We start from the raw sequence: 26,061 nt of genomic DNA on the forward strand, positions 1-26,061 counted from the left end.
GATCATGGGGTGGGGGGTGTGTTCCAGGAGCTACTGCAGACTGAGGTGGTGTGAGGGAAACTCTGCTGATAACTGGCTTTCTGGGGCTAGAAGCCTTCGCTGTTCAGGGACATTATTCCAGCCCCTTTCTGCAGCAGGAAAGTCAGAGGAATTTTTCTTTCCTTTTCTCTGTTTCAGAGCATGAGGCGCATTTGTTCTGAAATCATCCCTCCTCTCCAGGATTCTTTACCGTCTTTACCCTGTTTTATGTTGAGTGGGGAAAAAATTGTGGCCTCCCGCCCCCCCCCCCCAAGGCCATAATATAATTGAAAGCACTGCGTGCTTGACTAACCACAGTAGCACTTCTGGTCTGAGAGGACTTTCCAAGCCATGTTGTGGTGCTTCCCCCTTTCTAGGTTATAGTAAAGGAAACCAGGCCTAGTACTGACCTAGAGAAACACAGGGACTAGCTGTTAGGGAAGTGTTTTTCCAGCGCACACATCCACCCCTCCTGCATCAACAGGCATCTCAGCATGGCCTTGGGTCTGTCTTTTCAAACTGCATTTTGTGGTTAGGTGCCCAGTGCACATCGCACCGATACACCCCTCTCAGCAGGCACCTGTAGTCGTGTCATTCAGAAACAGCACTTTACATTGCAAAACAGTATGGGGCTCCTTCTGACCCCTCTCTGCTCCCTAGAAGAGACTCTGACCTTATTTCTTCTGGGTAGAGAGATGCATCTGGAACCAAATGAGGGCAGTAAAGTATAATAGAAGCTTTACAAATGAAAGTTTTGTTTCTGTTTGTGCAATACCTTGTTTCCCCCTCATGTATCCTGGGAAATCAAACTGATCAATAGTTCCCATTTCAGTACAACTGCAGCAAGCATTACAACTGTATAAAATTTACAACATTGTCTGCTGTAAATTTTAATTGGAAAAGCCTTATAGCTTTACCCTGTATCTTTGCACGTTTAAATCTATTTGATTTTTTAAAAAAATCAAACAAATTTACAACCTATAATATCATGTCATACACTTTGTATTGACAGTGTAATATAAATAGTACAAAACCACAGTCCTACTAGAAGAAAAATGGCTATAAAAATAGGTGGAAAGAGCTGAGTGCACTGGATGTGTGGGAGGAAACGCTGCCCCTGGAACGGGCCAGGCGCAGGCATACAGTCACCAGCGATTAGCAGTCGCAAGCAGGTCAGATTCATACCATGTTCTGTGCGTGTGCACATCAGGCCTGAGCTGTGGACAGTCGGCTAACAGCACAGCCCATTCGGGAGGCCACAAGGAGAGGAACCCAGCTCAGCGCACAGCATTAGAAAATGTCGCTTTCAGCACAGCTTTATTTCTGTCACAGGTCAGGCTTAAAAGGCTGTGTGATACAGTTATTGACTCTAATCTGGGCATAAAGACAAGTCCTCAAGCACCAGCCCAATTAATAATTTGCATAATTAACATGCATATTAAATAGGGACTGGCCCTGCATCTGTATTTGCAGTGATAGGGGTAATGAGGGCTAGCAGAGCGGTGCCTCCGGCTGGCTTTCGCAGACGTGTGGCAGGAGTAATTTTTGCTTGGATTGACAACTGCTAGACAAGCAGTCCCAGCATAAAACTAAACCCTGTTTGGCAGAATTAATCGTTGACAAACTGCTCTTAAAGCTGTAACATTGTTTCTGTCAGTTGTTCGGTTTGATGTCACCGTTAGACATAATAAATCAATAGTGTCAGAATTTGGTAATGTTTATAGCTAGCAAGGTTTATTATTTCATATGACTGTCATGTACAAATAGTGCTTATCATGGCTGCCTCTAAATTATCAAAGCAGAATATTGCTTAGAATTTATTTCTATTAATTCCAGCCCCAATTAATCCCTTTGCTGGCTGGAAATGCTGTATTTTGGGGTCCATTTGTTGTTGATAGAGTTGTGTACATTGAAAACAACTTGTTTTACAGATCTGTTTGTCTCCTCTCTCTGACCCATTTTATCTGACTTCTTTCTTTAAAGGGCATTTCAAAGTTTTAGCTGAGAGTGGATCTAGAGAGAACAGCCTGGTAATGTCAGACATGTAATGGGACATGGCTAAGCTTTCCTTTTTAGAGCTGGATTTAAATCACAGCCAATCTAAAGGCACGTGAAAAAAATCCGTTCTTGGTTCTGGGCTTAAAGAATGTGTGGGCTTATATGTATATATCAACAGCCAAATGTAAAAGCTGATTCCCCCCCCCCCCCTTCCCCAACTATAGTGAGTGTGCAAAGAATGTAGGGTCAGGCCCATGGATAGATATTTATCATCTATCATGTACGTGACACAGGCAATGTGCTAGGTGTTTCGTAGAGAAAAATGACGACAATTCTAAAATACAGATTGGGCATCTGTGTACTCACACACCTTTGAGTGTGTCTGTGTGTATAAAATGAGCTATATTTTCCATGGCACGGCACCACCTTGCGGATTCTGTAGCATTTTTTAAAGCAGCTTATCTCCCCTACCTGAGCTCCTTCCCCAGCCAGCTTTTCCCAGCTCAGGCCGACGGCTTCTGTTCCAATTATGCCCCAGCAGGCTTTGCATGCGGCCGTTTGAGCAGAGATTGACAAACCCGCTCACGCAAAGCCTGCTGGACACAAGTAGAATGCAAGCCAGGACTGGAGACGGAGGTGGAAGCCATGGTGGTGAGGGGCAGAGGAGTCAGCACAGCCAAACGGGTGGCAGGGCCCTGTCTAGGATTTTTCCTCCTACCGCACCTTGGTTTAAGGCACCAAACACCATAACAACAGTGCAGAGTAGAGAGATAGTTTAAACCTGGCCTCTTCTGCCATTTTCCATGCACCTCCACCCCCATGCTCTTCCTACCAGAGCATACTTGTGTTTGCGATTCATCAGACCTCTGCTCTTTGTGACCTCACTTGGCAATTCTGAGTTATACACACAAGAGGTACAGTAGTCCAGAAGGGGAGGAGCCTGCTGGAGAAGGGGCTGTCCCATGTCTAATATATAAATCTCTCCCTTTGCAAAGGGGTGTGCATAAATTACTGCAATAAATTATTGCAGCCCCAGGGCAAGAGAAGCATCAAGCTATGACTTTTACATGAGTATTTAGTCAGCCATTCAATAAAAAATATGTCCTCCAATTGCACACTCCCATTTATCAGCTGCGTATTTATTATTTATCATAAATACACACATTGCAAGAGTGAATGATCTATGCTGTATTTCCAAGGAACTCTTGTTTTTAAAAAAATGTAAACATACACTTTTCAAAATCAGATACCAACCTTTGAAAGGAAAAAAAAAGGCAGAGATACAGATTTTTGTTTTTAACTTTCATTCTCTCTGATAGATTCTGTATACTCTATTTCCCTCTTAAAGGTCATTTCCTAGATTAACCAGTAACTCACTTCTGATCTATTAATTGCTTTAAATAAAGTTTTGTATAAATTCCTATTGTCAGCACTGAGATTGGACCTTGAGTAGGAAAATGGAGCATGGATCGTGATTCTCATGTTTAGGATCAAGTTTCCCATTTGTGTGTGTGTTTGTGCATTTTTTTTCTCTCTCTCTCTCTCTCTCTCTCACACACACTCACACACAAAAAACTCCTGACCTCCTGTCAGTTAGAGCTCTATCCGAGTTCTGAATGCAATACCAGGACTGAACAAGTCAGAATGGGGATGACCGTGCAGGTTAGGGGGAAGGTGTAAGGCCTTTGAGACAAGCTGCATTGTGACTGGCATTATAGCTGGCCAAGATCAATATCTAAGCCCTTTCCCATGAGTTAATAAACTTTTATCAGCAGTAAATACATGGAAGCGTTAAAATTCTCACACCTTAAGTCCAGCTGTACTATAATTTATAAAGTGATGAACCTTCTAAAAGAAGGAATTGATTGTTTCTTTTCCTGCTCTGTGTTTCTAGATGAACACGGCTCATTTTCTGTAGTTCTTTGGGAAGTTTCTGGTCTTGATGTATTTTACATTTGCATAGTGCCTATCAATTGAAAAGCTCCCAAACCACCGTACCCCCTTTATATACTGGCATGAGGTCACCCGCTCCCTGACATAAACAGCTTGCGGGAACACCGCACAGCAGCTCAGGACAAGAGATGGAGGAGGAGGTAACTGACTCCGGTGGAAAGTGCAGAATTTTTGGCTTTCAGGGGCTCTTCCCACAGGTGTAATATGTAATAGCAAGACACTATTGCAGTTGTCGGTGCAGACTGGCACAAATCCTGTGACATAGCCCATGCTGGTGGCCATTTTTGGTCTGACCAGGAGGCGCACAGCAGGGGTAATGTGTTAGGAAAAGGCAAATTCCCCTGCATCTCTGTGGAGATGGCTCTAGCCTCTGCCTCCAGTGTGCCATAAAGAGGCTCCTCCTCTTTCCCCTCAAACCGTGCTCCTTGCCCCCCATCACTGTCAACCCTGCACTGTCCTTCCTCTCGCTCAGCACTTCTGCTCCACAGCCTGTGCGGCTTCTCTCCCTGCTCCATAGACAGGGCGGCTCCGTCCTCTCGCTCCGTCCTTTGCAAGTTCTAAAACCCACCGTTGCTAGTCCAGACGTCGACTAGTCCAGATGCCCTTCCCGCTGGCCTCCCACATCTGGGGCCTGAGACTCAAACACCCCTCTCCCTCCAGCACACAGGCTGATCTGACATCCAATTCCCTCCCCAGCAGGGCCCATATAGGCAGTGCTCATTCTTTCCTGTGGGTAGGGAATAAACAGAGGGGTTCCCTCTTTGCATGGTCAGGAGGCGCAAATCAGGTTCTCCCTTCTTCCTGAGAAGACTAGAGAAGGCCCTTTCCTTTCTCAGCAGGGCCCAAGGAAACGTTCTCTCCACCCCAAGAGAGGTGTTGAGCTAATTCACAGTCTCTAAGCCCCACTGCTGTGCAGTCCACTGGCCTGTAACCTCGCTGCTCAGCATGGGAGCAGGAAGCTCATCCAACGACCTTCACCCTTCTCATTGCTGCCCTTCGCACGCCAGAGTCGCCGGCATTTCCCTCCACGCCTGGCGTGTAATGTGGGATAGGTGAGCTCAGGCCACTGTGGTTACAATGATGTTAAAGGATACAGTTTACCAGGGATGTTCTGTAAATCGAGGGAAGCTGCTTGAATGTGTTTGTTGTTGAACATCCCTTGGAACACCAAGTCCAGAACCGATGTGTCAGGGAGAAGTGACACATGCAGTTCTGATGGAGATGCTCATCTTTGGACTGCCTGGTGGGGGGCACTGCTAGAGTGCACCCGGTATATTAATGTGGGCCATTCCTGTCGCTGGACACCTGTGAGAAGAGTTACTCTCCTCTGGAGTCTAAGTATTAGTAATGTTTGGGCACATTTCATGGGCAGGGCAGAGCTGAGTTTTATCTTCACAAATGCATCTTTCCCAGGAAGCTGCACAAGACTTTACATGCTAACAAATATTTGTCCAATTACCGAAGAAAAACATATGCGGGTGCGTGCCCATAGGTGTCTGATTTTCTGTGAGCCAGTCGCCTCAGGCTGTGATATCATCCGCACTCACAAGCTAACTAGGATGAGGTCTGGCCAGCATTTCCAGGTAGGACCTCTTCGAAAAACCCTCGGTGTTGCCGGAAGTGGTGTAGGCTGTTCACGAGGTGGTGGACTCTTAACTAGTACTAGACTTAGCATGGTCGTGGGAGTCACATATGGAAGAGACCTTCTTAGTTCATCTCCATACCAGTTCAGGGTTGTTCTCCAGGACCAGGGATATGTTCTCATCCTCACATCTTGTGCTCTCTCTTACTGCCTCTGCAGGCTAGATCTCTTTGTAAGATTTCCTTGCGAGCTCACCAGCCCTAATCATGATGTTGCTCTTTCTGAATTTCCCCCAGCTTTGCCAATTTCTTTCTGGTAAGTAGGGCCCACAATGGAACACACTGTTCCAGCTGCAGTCACATGTGAGCTATATAGACAGAAATTGTCGCCTTTCTGTATCATGACTTGAGGGCTCTGCATATGCAGCCCCTGAAATGAGGCGTCCTTTCTTGCTTCCTTTTCACATGACCAACTCACATGCACGTGCAGTTATCCTCCACCAGTTGTGGCCTAAAACAGAAGCCCTGACTTCTCAAGCGTATAAAGTTCCATGGCACCCTCACCGCAGTCAGGGGTTAGCACTGGTGACCTGGCCAAATTCCACTTTGGGGAATTACATTCTGCACCTCTTAAACTACCCCATAGCCTTGGAGAAGTTAGTCTGCACTTCACCTGAATTAAAGGAGAATGAACCCTCTCTTGCAGGGTTGCTGGTATAGAGAAGCTGCCATGTGCCTGCATTTCAGTGCTGGGTGAGTGATCACGCCGGCTCTCTGTCATATTCATACATATATAAGCTACCTGTAAAGCGCTTCAGAATGAAAATCACTGTAAAATGTAAGTTATTCTAGCATTTTTAAAACACCAAATATTTTGTTATTGCTAACATGCTGTGAGCCCTAGAAATACCTATAATCGTTTATATGGTTGCTCATATGCCAACTGATAGCAGATTTGGGGTCCTTGTATGTTGGTTTGCTGATGGGGGAGAAATTAGTGACATGGAGTCCAGGTATTCTTAGTGTAACTTGTTTATTGACAATGTATGGAGTCCTGGTGCAGAGATGGTCACAAATAGCACACAGGCAAATCCTCTCTTTCAGGAATCTCAAGCCCAAATACACAATGCCTGGTTCCCAGAAAGCAACTCTGCACCAAAAACTGACTCTAGTTAGATTAAGGCAGACAGCACACTCCCTTCTTGTTTGCATCAGCTCCCTCTGCTAAAAAGAAACTGCATCACAAAACTAACACTACAGCATTTCAAGGACTCTACATAGCTCACACGCTAAGAAAAATAATCTGTAAGACTGTCTGTAGTAGCACCATCTGGTGGCCACTGTACCAAAACAATGTGAACTGTCAACATTGTTGGCTCCAAGTCAGACTTTTCCTGCTCTGAACGGGCAGGCCCCAGGGCAGAAACATGGATATGTTGGGAAAAGCAGGAAAAGGAATATCTTGGGGTATGTGTCTTAGCTTACTTGTTTTTAGAAAGTTTCTGGTGAGCTCACTGAGCCCAGCTCAAGAGCAACTCCCTTAGGACAGATGAGCATGCTGAAGAAAATCTGCATGTTTTATCAGACACGGGGCTTGAGTTGTGGGGGTGTAGCCCAGGGGTCCTTGCAAATTCTCCAGTGTCAGGTCTTTCTGTCTGGACACTGGGCAGCATTCCTATTTACCTCCTCCATTCCAGCCTCTTCCTAATCAACTTAAGCCAAACTGAAATAAACCTGGTTTAAACCAATATAAGAGTGTCTACATGGCCTTTTACACTAGTTTAATTAAATTAGTTTGAAATCACACTTGCAGTTAAACTGGGGGAATTCTCCATGTCGACAAGGCCTCAGCATGATGTCTTGTTCTCCTGATCTCTGCCCGTTCTCTCCTGCAGCCTGCTATGCCCAGAAGTTCATCCCTATCCTTGTATGCTGTGCATCCGTACTCTTCTCCTTCAGATCCCTGCTCAGAACTCATCACTCCAATTAGTCGTTCATTGGTGCCCCAAACCAGGCCTCCCATCACTGGTACTGTCCCCAGTGTTAACATACTGCATTTGAAAGTAGGAGATGCACATTTAGCAATCGTACTCATGGGCTCTTAGCAGGCTAGCCGTTGACGTCCCTCTTCCTGCACTGCTTCCTTTGTTTATTGCAATCCCTTGTTGTGTCCCATGTACACTGTGAGCTCCTTTCTCTGGCCATCGAGGTACTTACATTGACCTGAGCACCACTAGCTCTGAGCGCTTCTCTTGGGGAAGGGGCCTGGCACTTCCCGTGTATCTAAAGAACCGGACACACCTCTAGTGCTATGTAAATAACACCAACCCCTCTGCAAAGCCCTCTGCTTTTGGCTGGGGAGGGGTTGGAAAGCAGGAGCCGTATTAGCTGCTCTGCTACCAAAGCAGTAACGTTTGTCAGGGTAGCTCAGTCACAGGCGCCCCCCACGCCGATTCTGGGACGTTACACTCTTGGTTCCTAACCTGTACATTGAAGGGGAAACAGGTCCCAATCTCTCCATTTTCGTTTAGTCGATTTTAAAATAATTTGCTAGCATTTAGAACTAATACTCTGAAGCCAAACAAGCCCTATTCCCCATTGTGTTCGTCAGATATTACTGAGCTCCTGATTCTCCGTAGAATAGAATGAGACCACGAAAACTGGCTAAAATTAAGAGCTGGGCTGCAGAGTTCCAGCTGCACAGTATTGTTAGCAAGAAACACTGGTCTTCTGGCCTTTGACCTTTGGGAGACTCCCTGCCTCTCCGTCTCATCTCCATCTCAGTCTGGCACAAATTCTTAACAGTCAGGGTAATTAACCATTGGAACAACTCACCAAGGGGCGGGATGGATTCTCCATCACTGACAATTTTTAAACCAAGACTGGATGTTTTTCTGAAAGCTCTGCTCTAGGAATTATTATGGGGCAGTTCTCTGGCCTATGCAATGCAGGAGGTCAGGCTGGATGATCACAGTGGTCCCTTCTGGCCTTTGAACTGAGGAGTCTCCCTGACAATGGCTGTCCTCTCTGTTTAAAGCCTGGAGTATTTATACGAATACCCAGCATACTATTCACTGTGGGTGAGATTCATCCCTGCGCAGCTAGGCAGAACAAGGGCTATGTGACTGTATAGTGTCAAATAATTTCCCAGGTAAAATGCATTGTTTTACATGATGGGAAATGTAATTAGTGAAACACAATATTTATAAGCACAGTACATGTGGGGTGAGGGGTTTCTTCTCCTCCAAGGGAAATAAAATCCTTTGAATGAAATTAAAATACAGGGTATCTAACTTGTAACGAAGTTGTGTAAATTGTAAAGCCTGCATAGTAAAGAACCAGCACAGATTTAGTCTGGATGTTATCCCTCAAATCCATACCAGGAAGAGAAAGTTGGCATCATGCTGCATTTGGAGTCATATATTTGACATCCAATAGGTCTGTTTTTGAATGTTCATGAATCTGTTGCCCTGACATTCATCTGACTCTTTCTAGCACTTACATGTTGGATTCTGCTTGACAATGATCTGAGATCACTTCCTAAACTTCTTGCTTCTCCAAACTTCAACACAGAGCTTGGGCTGGGTTTTACACCGTGCTGTGTTATGGTGGTGGCGGAGATTGTGGAAGTTTTGCCAGGGAATCTGATTTCTTTGAATTTCCCCAGCTTCAAACCTCTCTGGTGCCCCAGCAGGATTCTGACAGCAACAGGGTTCGTGCTCTTTGCTGGTTGTGGCGGGGATTTCACTGCTGGGAGCTGGGAGCGGTTTGGTGCCTTTTATTTCGTTGGGCAGTGAACTGTGGTGTTTGTAAGGAGATGCTGGCAGTGAGCAGAAGTTTCCCTCCACAGCCCTGCCATAGAAACTTGCTTGCACCATTGCCACTGTTGCAGTCCTAGGACCCAGGACAACGTCTGTTCAGAAGCTGCAGCCTGTTACTGGTTTTGGGTCCCCACAAATCTCCTCTACGCACCTCAAAGGTGCTCTATGAAACTCTTACACAATTCCAAGAATAGGCCTCACCTGAGCAGAAAAAACAATTTTGCCTGCTTTTTGGTACCTCTGGGATGTGGCAAACAGCCTCTGGAGACGAGAAGAGATGGCCAAACGTGAGATGCCAGAAAGGGCAGGTTTCAGTCTTTGTATGTGAAAGGATAGTGCAGTAATTAACTGTGATCCTGTCCCCTCTTTAAAGAACCCCGCAAAACATGAATACATCACAAAGGCAGATGGAACTAGTGTACTTTAGACTAATCCTTTTAGTTGGGGCAGAAGGCCTGCCTGAGGTGCTGAGATTGTAATTATTCAAAAAGTCAATGGACATTTTCCTGCTGGAGTCCCAGGGTCAGCTTGAGGAACGCTGCGATTAAGTAACTGATATTTTAAATTAAAACAGCAACCGAGTACTGTTCTTGTGGGATGAGAGCTGGGAAGGCCCACTCTCACGGGAAAAGGGCCCTTTCCCAGGAATCCTTATGGGTTTCAGCCATCAGAATGTTTGTAGTTCCTCTTTGTGGAAAGAGTCCAACCGAACCTGTTTTACCAGTGATGAGACATTGAGGGTCGGGTCCACTTTCTGGAGGGAGGTCATTAGCTAACATATCTGAGGGATGCATCTGAGAATAGCAGCACATGCTAATTCCTTCTACTGGCAGCGAGCACACTGAAATGACAGCTTGGAGGGGGTGGGTCTGAAAATGGCAGCAGATTGGTATTTTGAAAGGGGAGGGAAGTTTTATAATGATGAATAAGAAAGATGACATTTGGTGCTCACATATAACTTGCATTCGTTGTCCACATGAGGGTCAGTACGCCTAACCTTCCTTGATTAGGCCTCGGGCTGCCCAACAGCTGACTGGGTGTATACCCTTCAGACTGTAACAAAAAGAAAGGCCTAGATAATTAGGCCAAGTTGAACTGCAGGAGGTAGCCAGCTTCTCTGCTGCCTTTTGTATATTCATGACCCAGCTTGATTGATGGAAGGACAGTGTTTGGTGACACTGTCATTTGCAAGTTGAAAGGTAGATACAGGCTGGAGCCATGCTCAGATGTGCCTTAAAGGGTCCTACAATAAGCTCATTTGGATGCTGATGATGTTCGCATCTGCATTTCTTTGTTTCTAACTGTTTCAGGAGGACATCTGTTAATTTGTATAGATTAGCTTGGGTGCTTTCATTTAAAAACATCAAATTATGTTGCAGGAATATTTATTATAAAAGTTTCCAGCCAAGTTTAAGCGGATTGTTGGAGCCATGTGGACCCTTCTACTGAGAAGAGTGATTTTTAAAAAAGGCTGATTTTTGATTTCAGCATCCCATGCTCAGGAATTAAAGCCTTGTATCTGTCCCTGTGTCAGCAGAGATGCTTAGCAAAAGCATGTGTTGAATTATAAATTTCAGGATAAAGGAGGCTTGCTAAATTTCATATCTGCTCAGGAGAAGTGGGCCTCTCTCTGGTCAGAAAGCCTTTGCCTCCGAAGAGAGGGAAAAGGTCAAATGTAATTAATTCAAGAGGGAAAATGCTTTTCCTGGGTAATATTTAGTCACTTATTTCAGGAATGATAGGGGTTCTGGCAGGGAGATGACATTTCTCCAAGGCCCGGCGTTCACGGGAGGAGGTGAGACAAGCAGGGAGGGAAGGTTTCATTTCAGTCCCCACGCTCACCTCCTTCCATTTTGTGCTGCTGGGAGCCCACCCGTGTCCGAGGCGGTTCCCCACGCGGGGGCTGGTTCACTGGGGTGGGGAGCGCCGGCTCGGCCGGCTCGCGGGGCCGGGGCCGTGAACACACCGATCCCCGCCGCCGGCACGGAGCCTTGGGCCTGGAGCCGCGAACTTCCCCCGCCCGCCGCTTCCCCGGGCCCGGCCGCGGCGGCTGCAGCCTCCCGGGTCTCATCCCGCGGCCGGCCCGGAGCCCGGCGGCGTGTCCCGGGGATCCGGCCGGGGCGTGCGCGGAGCCCGGGACTGGCCCAGCCCTGCGGGCGGCGCGACCCCCCGCCCCGCCCGGGGAGCGAACCGGACCCGGCCGGAGACCGCGCCTGGCAGCCGGCTGGGACCCGGGGCCCGAGCAGCTCCAGGGACCGGCGCGGGGGGGCTGGTTCGGAAAGCGGCGGGGGGTGCGGGGGGGGGCCTGGCGGGGACAATTCGGTGATTTCCCGCGAGGAGCCGAACAGGCGCCGGGCGCGGGGGGCTTTTTTCTGTGAACAATTTGCGCCGCCCGCGGCAGCGCGGAGCTGACTGGGGCCGAGCGCGGCAGCTGCTGGAGCCCGAGGCTTGGGAAGCGGGGCCCCTTCGGCGGCCCCCGCGCAGGCCGCAGCTCGGGCGAGAGGTGCTAGGCGGGGTCGCTACGCGGTAGTTCCGCGGGGTCGCTATAGGCGGGGTAGTTACAGGCGGGGTCGCTACGCGGTAGTTCCGCGGGGTCGCTATAGGCGGGGTAGTTACAGGCGGGGTCGCTACGCGGTAGTTCCGCGGGGTCGCTATAGGCGGGGTAGTTACAGGCGGGGTCGCTACGCGGTAGTTCCGCGGGGTCGCTATAGGCGGGGTAGTTACAGGCGGGGTAACTATAGGCGGTGCAGCTACGCGGGGTCGCTATCGGCCGTCAGGCGGGATCGCTACGCGGCGGAAGCTGGTCGAGGCCCGTGTGGGAAGCGCTGCGGCTCTGCCCGGGGCCCTGAGGGTTTGACGCCGCCCCACGCGAACCCGCGGCCCGAGAGGGAGCGGCCCCGCCCGGCTCGGAGCGACGAGGACAAGGCTCCGCCGGCCTGGCCCGGGGCCCCGCTGCGCTCGGCGCGGGACACGCGCTCCTCGGGCCTGCGCCCGGCCGCGCTCGGAGCCGGCGTGAAACCGAAGCCCGCCGGCGGGGGCGCGGGGAAGAGGGCCCGGGGCAGGGGGCGCAGCCATGGCCCCGCTCGCACGCTGCGCGGAACGGGGCCGCCCGGGACGGGGGTTGACGGGCAGCCGGGGCACGGGCAAGGCTGGGGCCGCCCGCCCGGAGCCGGCCCCTGTCGCGTCCCCCCCCCGGCACACGCCGCAGGACGCGCCCCCGGGGAGAGGCACCCGCGGCTCTCGCGCGCCGGCGGCTGGGAGTTCGGAAAATCCAAGCGGGTTCATCCCAGCCCCGCCGCTGATCCCCGAGCGGCTGCGGCGAGGTGAGCAGGCGGCGCCCAGTCACATGGTCCCGTGTTACAAACCCGGTGGAAGAGCCTGAGGCGACGGGGTAGGGGGCTGGGGAGCAGCGGCTGCAGACTTGCCTTCTCCGCGCAAATGCTTGTCCTAAACTGAACACTGTAGAATAAAAATGGAAGCATAAAAATAGCAGTTGGAAAGATAAAACAGCATTTATAGTCCTAATAAAACCGTTGTGGCTTCCACAGGAAAACATGCTTTGTAACCTAATGCTTACCTGCAAAGACTGTCGAGTTTCTGAGAGTTATAGCTGTTTTTGTAAGAGAAGCAGAGATTTGCTTCAGGGCTGAGTGATAGATTCTCCTGCCTGGAGCATCCCAGAGTGTTTATACATGGCTTGTATGGCAGCTTTCATAAGACATTTACCCCATGATTTGCGATGAGCTTATGTGTGAATAATTAATGGCAATTAATCCTTAATTACAGTAATTAGGCAAGTCACAGGAAATTAAGCTGCAGCTGGAGAAGACCATGCCTGGGAAGAGAGGATTGGGGGCTGTGTGAATGTGCCATTCACTGACAACATTACTAGGATGAGCAGTATTCAGCAGCATTGGCATTTCTATTGGCAGCCTTGGGTAGGACGAGAGCTCTCGGCATTAGCAGCAATCTAGAGTTGTCTACAAGAGTTTTTAGTTCAAGTGCCAAAATGTTATGTTGCATATGGTGATTATCTAAATTTATTGGTTGCCATAATTCAAATGGGTGTAATTGTTTTTGGCTTGATAACAGCGACATTAGAAACGGAAGCTTTTATGTGTGCATAGGTTCTACTGCCATCAGCTATGGTACAACTTGGAGAAACAATTAGTCCGGGTTTGCAATTAGGAGAATAGATAATGTGAATGACTGGAAATTAACGAAGAAATTTTCAGTCAAAAACAGCAGCATAGATAGTTTCTTGGTTGAGGAGTTAATGACCTTATTATCTGCTGCCTTGCCGTTTCCATTAACATGCCTATAGTGGAAGGTGCAACGGGTTCGAAGGAACTGCCCGAGTCGGGGTTGGGCACAGGAATGAAAAAGGAGATGCTAGTAAGCACGGATCTGCAGACAGCCTGGGCAACACTGTACACAAACTTCATTTGATGCAGGAATATCTCACATACTTACTGGCTAAGCAGCTCCATTGTATTTGGGAAGCAGGTCGGTACAAGACAACCATGTGTTTTGGACAACCTACCGGGAGGCTGTTTTGCTAGTTTGAGAATAGGCACCTTCCCTATCATTAATGTGTAAAGTTTTTAAACCCAGGATTAAACATGTTTCTGGAGTTGTGTAGTTTTCCAAGTGGTGCATGTTTGTGCCAGCAGCAATCCAGGACAGAGGCCTGTGGGGAAGTGCATGTTGGTATCAATGAAACCCACAAAATGCAATCAGAAATGTATGGATTTGTGGAAGGATGCCCACATGTTCTCATCAAATTATAGGGTTCCTCTAATTTACTCAGTGACTATGAGGGACACGCTCCCAAACCTGCTGTGGTGCATTACTTGATCATTTGATTAGATTTAATCCAAACAAGGAATCTGCTAAAGGGTCCCAAATAAACAGGTGATAAAGCCAGGCCAGGGTCTGATTTCAGACTAAGAGGACAACCGAGGAGGAGGTCTGCCCATCTCACACTCCATGTATACAGTAGAAATCTGTTAGCGACCAGGTACCTGTACAGCTCTATGGCCTACGCACTGCATATATGCCTTTGGGTCTCTGCACTGTGCTCACAGGGAATACCTGAGAACTAGCGTTTATATTTTAGAAATAAAAGCCCCATGCCCTATGTTTGTGAAGTCTGCAGTTGTTTATAATATGAAAATGTGTAAAACTTTAGCTCCTTGTACATAGGATTTAGATCAATTTTTAATTTACTTGTACGGATGGATGACTCATTTGAAAGAGAAAATCGTGACACGGAGAAAAGACATTTGGATGTCCATAAGTTGTTTCATTTATCTGCTTCGTGTGCACTTTGGAGTGGAAATAAGTCACAGTATCTTAATAATTGTCCTGATTTTATAAATGATTTTCCCTCATGAAATAAGCAATCCATTCATTTTAATATGTAGAATTGGTTTGCTAGCAGGGCGACAGTTTAAAAAGACTTCCAACTGTGACACAAGTGCAACCATATTGCTCCCTATTACTCGCTAAGGTAGTTGTTTAGAAGAGAGAATGTTCTCCCTGGAAATGTTTAAAGTGCTGTAATTTTATTTAGGATAATGAGGATTTATAACAGTTTTACCATATGAAAACCTGCCTTTAGACAGGGCGAAATAGGCTGTTTTGGTTACTGAGTGTGCTTAACTGTAGGGTTTTTTTGAGTATGGTAACAGTGAGAAGTATTTCTATTGGTTATTATGTAGCTTATTCAAAACTGAGGCCCTAGAACATTGGGAACTATCCTGTGTGAGAATTTACTATAAACCTGTGTGTATCTTTGATTTTAATCACTGAAGATATTGATTAAATCCTTGGTTTAGATAATATTTTAGTTTGTATGATTTGCCATCTCTAGAATTTCAGCTATATTTTCAGGACACTTTGAAAAATAACCATCCAGATGAATTTCGTGTTTGGATGGACACGAAATTCTGGCCCCATTGACGTCAATGGGAGTCTTGCCACTGACTTCATTGGGGCCAGGCTTCACCCTTAAATGTTTTAGTCCACTGCTTTCTTGTAAGGTCATCTACACTTATTTTAATTATTATATGTTTTTTAAAAACATATTTACCTAATTCAAAAATGTTTTCGCCTCTGTGATTTATATCCCCTCCAATGTAATGTTGGAAGCATTGCATTGTAACCAATAGCTTAACAGTACATTTAATGTCCTGTTTATAAATATAAAGAAGAAGGAATTGAACTGTTACAGATTTTTATCAGGTTTTATCTCCTCACTGAAAATCTTAGCTTTCTATAATTTCCCTTATTTGAAGGTTCAAACAGTTTCAAATTACTGCCCGTGGATTGTTCTTGACATCCAGAATAGTAAATTTGAGCTGTGGAAATGCTGGAATGTGTTGTGTGTGCTTTTCCTGAACAAGGGAATTCAGCGGGTAAATTACAGTCATTTACTTGGAGTGTAATTTACTGAGAGCCTTTAGGCAAATGCAGGAGAAAGGACAGCAGAACAGAAAAAATAGCTAAACACTCCCTTTGCAGATGGAATGCAATATCTATTAATGTAACCAGGATTATGTACTTGTTCTGTATTTAAAATATATAAAATTCTTATTTATTTTCTCCATCAATGGGGCAGGCATTTGTAAGTGTGACTGATTTATGTGAAGATTAGAATTCAAATCATCCTGTGTTAGCCATACATCTTAGTGTTTGTATATTTTACATACATTAATGTCTGTCTGCATAGGATCCTCGAATATTTGCAGTTGATAAAAATTAATTCAATTAGAGTTTCAAATATGTGACCTATTATTAGGGATAACATTTTAAGTAAAAATTGCCAATTTTGTCCTATGGAATTCGTAAGGATTTCTTTTAATAATATTTTATATTTTGTAAAAGTACATATTGTGTTTTATAAATATTACAAAAAGCACTGAAGTTGGACATTTAATAAACTTTCAGATGGATATTTATTTGTAATTAATATAGCAAAAGTACATGGCATATTTTGTCTTCGTTTAAAATTTAAAAAATGATAGAACCAAACCCCAGTATATTCTAACACATGCACAATGGAATAATTCTCAAGAAGTGTTCTGACCAAGGCTTTTCATGAAAAGCAGTGTGCACTGTAGTAATTGCTAAGCAAACAGAAAACTGTGTTGTAAAGTGGTTTTGTATGGCATATTGTAATTTGACACTTAAGTTGTGCCCTGCATTATCCTGTGTCATAATTGATGGCTAAAGAAAAGCACATGCTATGCTAATCATTTGTTAGAATAGCTTGTTAAATTGCAGTTGCCAATTTAAAATAAACTATGGACTGCTTGTCTATATTTTAAGGTTTGTAGTCTACAGTTTTAAACAGTCATTTTAAAGCTGTTTTTCAACTTTATGTTGCATACACAGTATTCTGCCTTTCTACACAAGGTCAGCATGTTCGCTAGTTTAATAGCAGACCATCAAGAACAAAATCAATGTGCTACATGTTTCACACTAGTATCATAAAGGATTTTCCCATTTATAGCACATTTGTGTACTGATCCCGAGTTCCCAATGACAATATTGATGCCCTATTAGTTCTGTGCTGAAATGGAGATGGAGGATTGAAGTTAAAAATTGTCTGAATTTGCCTTTTTGCGGCTCGCGTTCTACTGTCTTATCTCGCCTACCAAATATAAATAAGCCAAGAGGAACTTCCTAGCCTCAGAACAGAGGAACTAAGCTAACACGTCGGGTGTTTACAGGAGGTGGGATTTGTTGACTGCAGAATTCAAATTAAGGTCTTTGGTGAGAGGAGGGTTCTGAGACTGAATTTAAATAAATAATCAGCACTGGGTGGATTACTCAAAATAAAGTGGCATTATTGCTCCTGGAGGAGACACAGCAGCTATGCCCTGGAAAGACACAAGAATGTTACCAGTCATGGTGTGGAGCACTCTGCCTCCACTAACACCAAGGAATGGGTCGCTCTACTGACTGCAGGAGGGAGAGGTGCAGCTCAGGACATTTTACTTCTGCAGTGGGATATGATTTAATGTTGGTAGAAGGGTTATTCATTTATAAGGGATTAAAAATGACTTCAATATAATACCTTTAATTTGTAATCATGGTTTGTGGGGCTGTTTCCTCTCTAAAGCAAACCACTTGATTGGTATGTTCATTTTGATCTGTTCAGTTGTATGGTACAGTAAAAGGGATAAAGGGATTATTTTCAGTTCTTGTATATTCAGTTAATTCAGTGAAGACATGCAGTTGGTGTAGTCTCAATCACTGAGCAGCAAGGGATGTGTAAGGCTATCCTGCGGCCTACATCTGACCCCTTGGAAGGGAAGAATTCCTCACGTGCTTGCAGAATCAAGTCACTGGTCTGCATAGGAGCTGGTTTTGGAGGAACACCCAGAGAGCAGGCGCTTGGCCTCTGGATAGCACACTGAATTCCACCCCATCCTTCCCTTAGCCCAAGAAAACCTGCATCAGACACAGCTGATTTTCAGTCCAGCCCTATTTCCCCCTAGTTTTACTGGTAAATGAACAATAAAGCACTTCTTGAGATTCATCACCAGTCTCACCATATCCGATGTTGTTTTGCTTAAAGCTGCAGCTCCTGGAGTCACGTGGTTTTTATTTCAAATAAGAGTCAGTTTCTGGCCATCACCGTTGTGGAGAAAAGCTTGGAAATGTGAACCAAGAAGTCTCCCACATCAGAAGGCAAATAAAAAGAACCGCTCAGACATTATTGGTGAAAATTTCCTGAATGTTAAGCTAATCTCGTGATTGTGGGGTATGACATATGACTTTCAATCCTGAGGCTGGCAGCACTGTTCATGAGTGGGATTTGTAAAAGGACTCCACGGTGGCCGAATAGTAAAACTCCCTTGGACTTCAGTGGGAGGAGGGTCAGGCCAGTGGTGAGTGCTTTGGAAAATCCTGCACCGAATATACAAAGACTTGTGCAAAAAGCCAGTGCATAGGTGCCATTGTACAGAACTAAATATCAAATAGGAAAATCTACTTTTATTTGACCAGAAAATGTAAGACAGAGAACTGTCTGGCACTAAAATACAGCTGAATTAATCTGAGTAAACATTTGGAGTATGACATGCCTGGAACGATGACATGTTATCCTTGCAATATTTGCTACAAAGTGAAGATAATAGAGATGAATCCTGTTTTAATTCTGATGTATCTTAGTGCAGACCTGCTTTCAGCTTTACTGGGGGAAAATATGCAGCCAATTTTGATTGGAATGTGTAGGGTTAAAATGCAGTTTTAGTCCCCTGAAGGGCTGTATTGTGTATGCAGCTCACTGACCCTTGTGAGAAGTGTGGGCATTCTGGAGCTGTGCTAGAATAAATCCTAATGTCCGTGAACTTTCTGTAAACAAACACACACATACACAAAAGTGTTTCCAGTCCGTCTACCTGAGCAATACCTTTGATTATCTGTAATCAGTATTAGATTTATCTGTGTGTGCGCATACATTTAACTCAGGGTTCTTCACCATTTTCCAAATAATCTATTTGCATGAATATGTGCTTGGAAATAGTGTTCCTATAGGTTCTGGTGATATAAATAATGTATGTGGAGAAGCTCATAAATGTAAGCTTGAATTTTCCTCAGTAGTTTTTGTTCTCAATCACCTTGATGAAACAATCTTGAAGGCGCTCTCCTTTCAGTGGCATTCGGAATGAGTCCCTGGCAGCCTGATTTTCCACCCCTGTTGTGATGCTGCTTTCTCTAGTTAATATTCCTCTGTAAGTGTCGTACCAAAGCAAACCAAAAGAGCCCAGCTCATGACACTAAGGCTGCATTTGCATTAATTATGCAGTCAGGGCTGGTGAGAAAATGCTGTCACAGAGAGAGGCAGTAAATGAGAACCCTCCAAGTGAGCCTGAGTGAAGAGCATTAAGTTCATTTACATGGCGGCAAGAAGAGCCCTTAGACTCAAGTGAAGGAACAATGGCATTTCTCTTGTCTGCTTGTTCTGTGTTATTGTTCTGTGACTTAATGAGTTAAAGGCTGAGTGTTTGCACTGTCCAAAAAGACAGTGAAGATCCCTTTGGTATTAATAATAATAAAAACAATATCCCATTAATGACGGCGCACACACCAGCCAGGAAGCTTAGAGACCCTGCCTTTATTGGAGCCACCAGATTCCGGCTGCCTGGGCCAGCTGCAGCAGACAGTGTGCTGGGGAAGGGAAGCATCCCCCGCTGCAGGCATGTTCCAGCACCCAGAGATGTGGGGAAGAGGTGTGTGTATGTATGCGTGTGCACCGGAGAAGCGGGGGGATTTTAATAACAGCTAGCCCTTCTCTTGCACCTTCAAAACACTGTGCAAATAGTAACTGCCTTAGCCTCATCACACCGATCATGATTATTCCTACTGGGGAAACTTAGGCATGGACTTGCCAGCCCCTCCCCCCCACACACACTGGGGTAAAGCTGGAAATAGGACACATCTCCCCAGTCCCTGCACGAGGCCAGTGCTCATGCAGTGGTGGGGATGGGCCCTGGCCCTGGTGGAGGGGCTGGGCAGATTGGGTGCTGCATGGCCTATGCGCTCTGACAGGAAAATCCCGTGTCTGAGAGGGGGTGGGGAGGAGGTAGCGTCAGCCCTGGAGCCACGCTGATGCTAAGCCAGGCTGAGCAACATGGCAGCACAGTGCACTGGGGCCCCCCTTGGCAGCTCAGTAAAGCCCAGGAATTTTCACCCTGCATGTACAGTCTGTCCGCCTGATCTGATTACATTGTAAGCTCTGTGGGGCAGGGCCTGCCTGGGACTCTGTGGGTACGTGCCCAGCAGGCCTGCAGACAGTATGATAATATAAACAAATGATGAGTGGGAGGGAAGAGACAGCTCATCAGAGGAAGGAATTTATTAGACAGGCCAAGTGTAAAAGGCCACTAAGGTTCCCCTATGACCCGTCCGCCTCCATCGCACTCTGCAGCAGCTCTGCACATCCAAAGAGGGCTGTTGGGAGCAGCAGGGTCCCTGGGTTTCATGCATCGGCAGGAGCACCAGACGGCAACCCTGCGTCACAGAGACCTCGCCCAGCATTGTGGTTCTCAGCTGCCATTGAGCAAATTGCTCTGGAAGGCCCTCTGGCTGATCATAACTTGGACCCTTTGCCTGGAGAGACGGAGAGACAGAGACACAGCTGTTGGCTGAGTGTTGTCAGTGTGCAAGGTGCTGCACACACATACTATTTGGGAAGAAACCCCTTGCTTGTTTTTCTTCTCAGGCTTCCAGACTTCTCATGCCAAGAAGCCGGGCAGACCTGCATTTCCTGGCGCTGCTGGTGTGTTTACCCTGAATTGTCTATCACGGAACAGCACCACCCTGGCTGGTTGCAGGAGGACAACAGCCATCTCCCGCCCACTGAGCAGAGTATTTAAACATTCCTCTGGTGGGGCTGTGGAAGACTCTGGGCCTTCCCCATATAGAGTCAAAGCCGTGTGTCTGCAAGTGGGTGAGCCTGTTAGCCCAGGTTCTTTTACACTGGCAGAGGAAGGTGGAAAGAGCAGAAGCTCTGGGCAGCACTAAGGCATTTACCTTACCAGCAGCGAAACGTCCCAGTATCTTAGTTGCAAAAAGCGTAAAGGAGGAATTTAAAAACCAAAATCCTGTCTGTATTTGCCTTTAAAATGTTCCTAAATAAGACCGATCATTTCCCCCACACAGATGTCAGAATTCCATAAGAAAATTGCTCTGCTCCAAGCCAGGGGTGAATGAATGGCCTAAAATGCCTCTTTTTGCATGAGGAATTTCACCTTCTCTGCTGCAAAGAAGTAAATTCACTACTGGATGAAATGACAAAATATTGCTCTCCCAGCCCCCAGTCCGTTTCAGAAAGACAGCTTAAAATAGCAGGGAGGTTTCTTCAGTTAATATCCCAAATAGGAGTATGGAATTATATATGTAGATATTTCTTGATTATTGTTTTGAATAAACTTTTATACGTGGATGTGTGTGGCAAGCCAGGTAATGTGGATGCTCTGTTACATCATCCTATGAACCAACCCACTTTTATAGAAATCAAGTTTGAATTGTAAATAAATGTTTAGTTTCCTGACACCCTCCATGCTGCCCACTGCTCCCAGATTTTCTTTGCCTTCCTTGGTGGTGCAGTATGTGGTTAGAAAAACTGAGTCTCTTTTATACAAGCTGTACTGATAATGATGTCTGGCCTATGTTGAATTAAAATGAGCGTCTGTACTTCAATTGTATTCATTTACAGCAATCAAGGAAATCTTCAAATCACTCATGTGTGTGTCTGTATAATATATAATATGGAATTAAAGCAAAATTTGTGACCCAGAGGCATATGGGATTGCAGCTGTTGAAGCGGTTATATAGAGCTCAGAAAGGAACGAATTGGAATGTCTATTTAAAATATTAAAGATGTGCTCTTTGATCCTTTTATATGTGAGAATTAATCAACTAATAATATATTACAATAAAATAGTTTGGGAGGTTTTTTTACATCAAAATGTGGAAATTCCTTTTAAAATTCAAAATTTGTTGTCATCCATATTTATCTTCAGGACTTTCAGACACTTTAAACTATAGTTTCAATTTAAAATGACTTTCTTGTTATTCATATACTGACATCATTTTTCTCAGAATGATTTATACTTCAATAATAGCTTAAATTATCTTTTGTATTCTGTGCTTTGATGTCATGCATACGGTGTCATCACAAGATAAACTTTCACATCTGAGAGTCAATAAATTGTGCATAAGTAGTCTAATGAAAAAAATTGTAAACGACTATAGAAATATAGACAGTGTAGCTATACATATATATTTAACAAAAGACTGTGTTCGATCATGTGGTGTCATTAGCTTTGACATCACTGGATGTTACCAGTTTACAGTGATATGAATCTTATAATACTATATCATGCTTTTATCCACTAAATAAAAACCTGCCCTAGGTTTTATTACAAAGTAGGTGGCCTGAAGGAAAAATATATGTATTCTTTCCTTTTGGAATAAAATATGCATTTGGGCTTCTCATTTCATCTCCAATCTGTGTTATTCCTTAAAAATGCAGAACTGCCTGAAGTCCTCTTTAATATTTAATTCAACAACTTTTTAATCTGTCATTATGCTGTGATGAAGTAAGCATCAAGTGTCGCTGAAAAAGATTAAATTATACTTGGAAATAGGAATTGAAGTGATTTAGGGTTGGAGGCTGGATATTTGCTTTGCACAAGTAATAAGAGTAGTAGCTTGGGTGAAGAAGGGGTTTGGATCTGGCTCTAATGCCTCTGCTGAGCCCCACTCCCCTGTGGCTGCCCCTTGATTTACTCTGGCACTGCTGAGCTGTATTTGATTTAAATGGAGGTAGGAAGTGGAAATTCCACACTACAATACATTAATTACTCTCTGCTATTTCTTTGCGCTGATTTTCCTTTTCTCTGTAAACATCATAAACCCAAAGGATAGGCACTCTGAGCAACCCTATAATGTCTTGTTAACAAGCTTATCTCAAATGGAAAATGCTGGAATAACTAATATCTACCTCTGGAAGAATGGATGATGTGGAGCAGTGGAGCACTTGTTCCTGTCCATTCATGAGGCATGCCCCCATGTAACAAGAGAATTTGTGCCAGCATCATCGGATGGTTTAACTTGCCACTTCGCTCTCTGTGCTCTTTCTAAAGCCCTGTTTGAATTTTTGTGCTTAGAGTCCCACGGGAAGGAAAGCGCAGTATCTCATGGAAACAGTGGATGCTCTTAGAGATCTAGATTCAAATTCTGCTGCATATTCCAAGTGAAAACAACTGCGGTTGTAGTGTCAGCTCAGTCCCTGTTCGTGCATGTGACACACCACTCATGCATTTTGACACTTTCTGCTTTGACTGTAATTCTCCTCAAGGACGCCCCTGTGCTGGAGTAGCAGGGTGCTGTGTGGCAGGGCACGGGTAAGGGCTGAGGCTGTGTGTCTGCCACTGAAGGAGATGGGTGAGGCAGTTCTGCAGAGGACCAAGCCACTCCAGGCCTCCTTTCTTAGCACCACATTGTTATTACTTACAGGTGATATTCACCCCTGCGCAGAGCACCAGTACAAGTGATATCTGCATTGCCAGCCTCAGGAGATCAAAAATCCGGAGTCAGTCAAAAATCCCCCAACATCATGAGATTTAAAAGCAACAGCAACTCATGGGTTTGGGTTTGTTTTTTGACTTTAATTCCCCTCATGTGGCAAAATGTTTCCGTTCTCTTTCAGTAAAGCTGCAATGAGCTTTGCGTGTAAGAATGTCTTTACCCCCTGCTACCTGTTTGAAGTAGGGTGTTTCCAGGAAATCTGCTCTGGATTTTGCTAGTGCACCTCTACTTAACATGGAAAGTATGCACATCCTGCTCCTGAGGGGCTGCAGCCCCTACGCGAATAGGCAATGTGCGCTGAATTAAGGATTGATACTTGGATTGGGCAGATTTCAGACAAACCTGATTGGCTGATTTAGGCCAGCGTTTGACATAACCACACAACCCACTTTGGTTGCAGTAAGTATGTTTACAATCCTAGCAAAATGAATTTGAAAAATAGTTGAAATTATTTTACTTTGTATGAATTTGAGTGTGAGTATATATACATTTATCCAGGTTATAAAACCAGAGTAAATTATTCACTAATATTTCTATACAAATCAATGCTATCTAATTCTAATTCCAATTGTGCAAATAGCTTCAGATATTTTATCATATGTTTTATTTTATGGGCTCTTCTCCCCCGCTGTCCCAGGACCTCCCTTATTCCTGGGATTCAGTTGTGGTTTCCCCTAGATCTCCTCCAGTCCGGTGCTCCTTTGTGCCCAGGCATGGGCTACACCTGAAGGCTGGGGCTATGGCCTCTCGCTCAGAGCTGTGCACGTGGTCCCAAAGGCTCAGAATCATGGCAACTCAGGAACGTCTGACACTGCTGTGAGAGCTCCTGCGTCAGGCTCAAAAATTGTGTGATTCACAATTAATTTGGGAGAGTTGGGAACCCGGGTTATGCACCACTCAAATGCCACTTGGGGCTGTAAGTGGGCTGGAGGCTACACAGGCCTTGTGCTGACCCTGTGCACAGGGGGGAAGTTCATCCGACAGCCAGAGAACTTTTCTGCTGGTCTAGAAAGACACATAACTCATAGTGAGTGAGCAAACGTGATGTGTAATGCTGTGTAGCTGAGCACCCTTTCACTCCTCAGACTGTAAATTTTGAGGCATTTGATATTTGAATGTAATTCCTTTCAAACTGGCATTATTATTTGATTGCGATGAATTACCTTTTTTAAAAAAATCATAAATATAAATTCACTTGACTGATCCTGCAAATTATTTATGATGTAGCGGTGTGGAGATCAGTGTTCCAATCATAGTTCAATGTGTCCCCCCGCCCCCAATGGGGTTCTCATTAAGATCTGCATTTGTCATCAACCTGCCTTTTCAGCTTGTGCGGGAGACAAGTTACCGCCCCTAATCCCACTATGCTGGTAGGGTAAAGTAAATGCATGTCTTTGTAGAAGAATAAATAAAAAGAGCAAGCTGAGTCAATAAGCGGGTTCAATTCATGCCTACAGCAATGGCGGACAGCTCATTTTGTAGATGTGGGTGTTTTGTTTACATTTATAATGCAGCTTTATTTAATGCTGACAGATATAGCTTGTGGCAAATGATAGTCAGAATGTATGAGCAGTCATAATGCTTCTGTCTTCTTATAGTGTACTGCTGAAAATAAGCAGTTCACCTCTGTTTTTATTGAGGAAAGGATATGAGACAGCTATAGCTTCGTGAGGCTATTTATTGAGTTGTTTTACTAGCTGTGAACATGCCGCTTTATAGCAGTTGTGAAAATGGACTTTGCTAGTGTGTGGGAAAGGAAATAACATTGCAGTAGACAAGGGTAGTAAAAAAAATCTCTATAAATAATTTTTCAGACTGAAGAATATTCTCATTTAAACAGGCAGAAAGGCTGGTGATTTTTGCCAGATGCCAGCTTTTCCTGAAATGGCACCAACTTACAATTACTGTCGCAAATACTATTCCTGTTTTAATTTTTTTTAAAAAAAATATTTAAGATAAACAGAAGTGTCACAGGGAAAGTTTATGGTTGTTGCTGAGAATTTCTTATATTTACGAACCCATCAATATTTAATGGAACCACGTGATCTTTGGGACCTAGGAACACGAATTAAGTGTCTGCCTTTTTGGCCAGGCTTGCAGAATGCAGGTTTAATTTGGACTTGACACGGCGTTATGCTGTATGTCGATGTGTAGGCCGTGCATGGCTTTCAGGTGATGAATCCTCACGCATGATGATGATGCAGGAGAGCTGTCTTTGTTTCCTATTTATAATGTAAGGAGCAGAGGATTCAGTGATATAAATATGGCTCAGAGTTCAGTTAACTTTATAAATAGCCTCACCTAACGCTAGGAACGCACAGCTCAGACTGTTGTAGAGGGAAGCAGCTAGAACCTGCTGTAGCATCAGCACTTCTGTTTCAATGGTTCACATGTAGCGTCACCAGGCACTAATTAAAAAGGGCTTTTTAACTAAGAAACCTGCCTTTTCAGAGCAATTTAGTCCTAGCCTTTCAATCAGATCTGCCGCATGACCTCCTGGAACTAGTCAGTCCAATTGCAGGATCAAGTCCATTCCCTTCCAATGTGAATTAAGTTAAATCGAATTAAGGCCACTTTAACT

General features: G+C 45.0%; 1 protein-coding gene across 5 annotated transcripts in view; it reads left to right on the forward strand.

Annotated features, from left to right (window-relative positions):
- PBX3 (PBX homeobox 3) overlaps positions 1–26,061 on the forward strand; it is a 157,652-nt gene that overhangs the window by 75,367 nt on the left and 56,224 nt on the right. Inside the window, exon 1 of one of the 5 annotated variants that reach the window (XM_074974208.1) lies at positions 11,060–11,166. The exons of 3 other annotated variants lie outside the window; for them this stretch is intronic. In XM_074974208.1, coding sequence (XP_074830309.1) covers positions 11,130–11,166 — 37 coding nt within the window. In that variant the 5' untranslated portion in view covers positions 11,060–11,129. Of the gene's footprint in view, positions 1–11,059; positions 11,167–12,672; positions 12,695–26,061 lie in introns of those variants that run through there. One more of the 5 variants, XM_074974210.1, reaches the window with a different exon arrangement.

The sequence above is a fragment of the Natator depressus genome, chromosome 16 (assembly GCF_965152275.1).
Source record: "Natator depressus isolate rNatDep1 chromosome 16, rNatDep2.hap1, whole genome shotgun sequence".
In the NCBI taxonomy this organism is placed as follows: Eukaryota; Metazoa; Chordata; order Testudines; family Cheloniidae; genus Natator; species Natator depressus.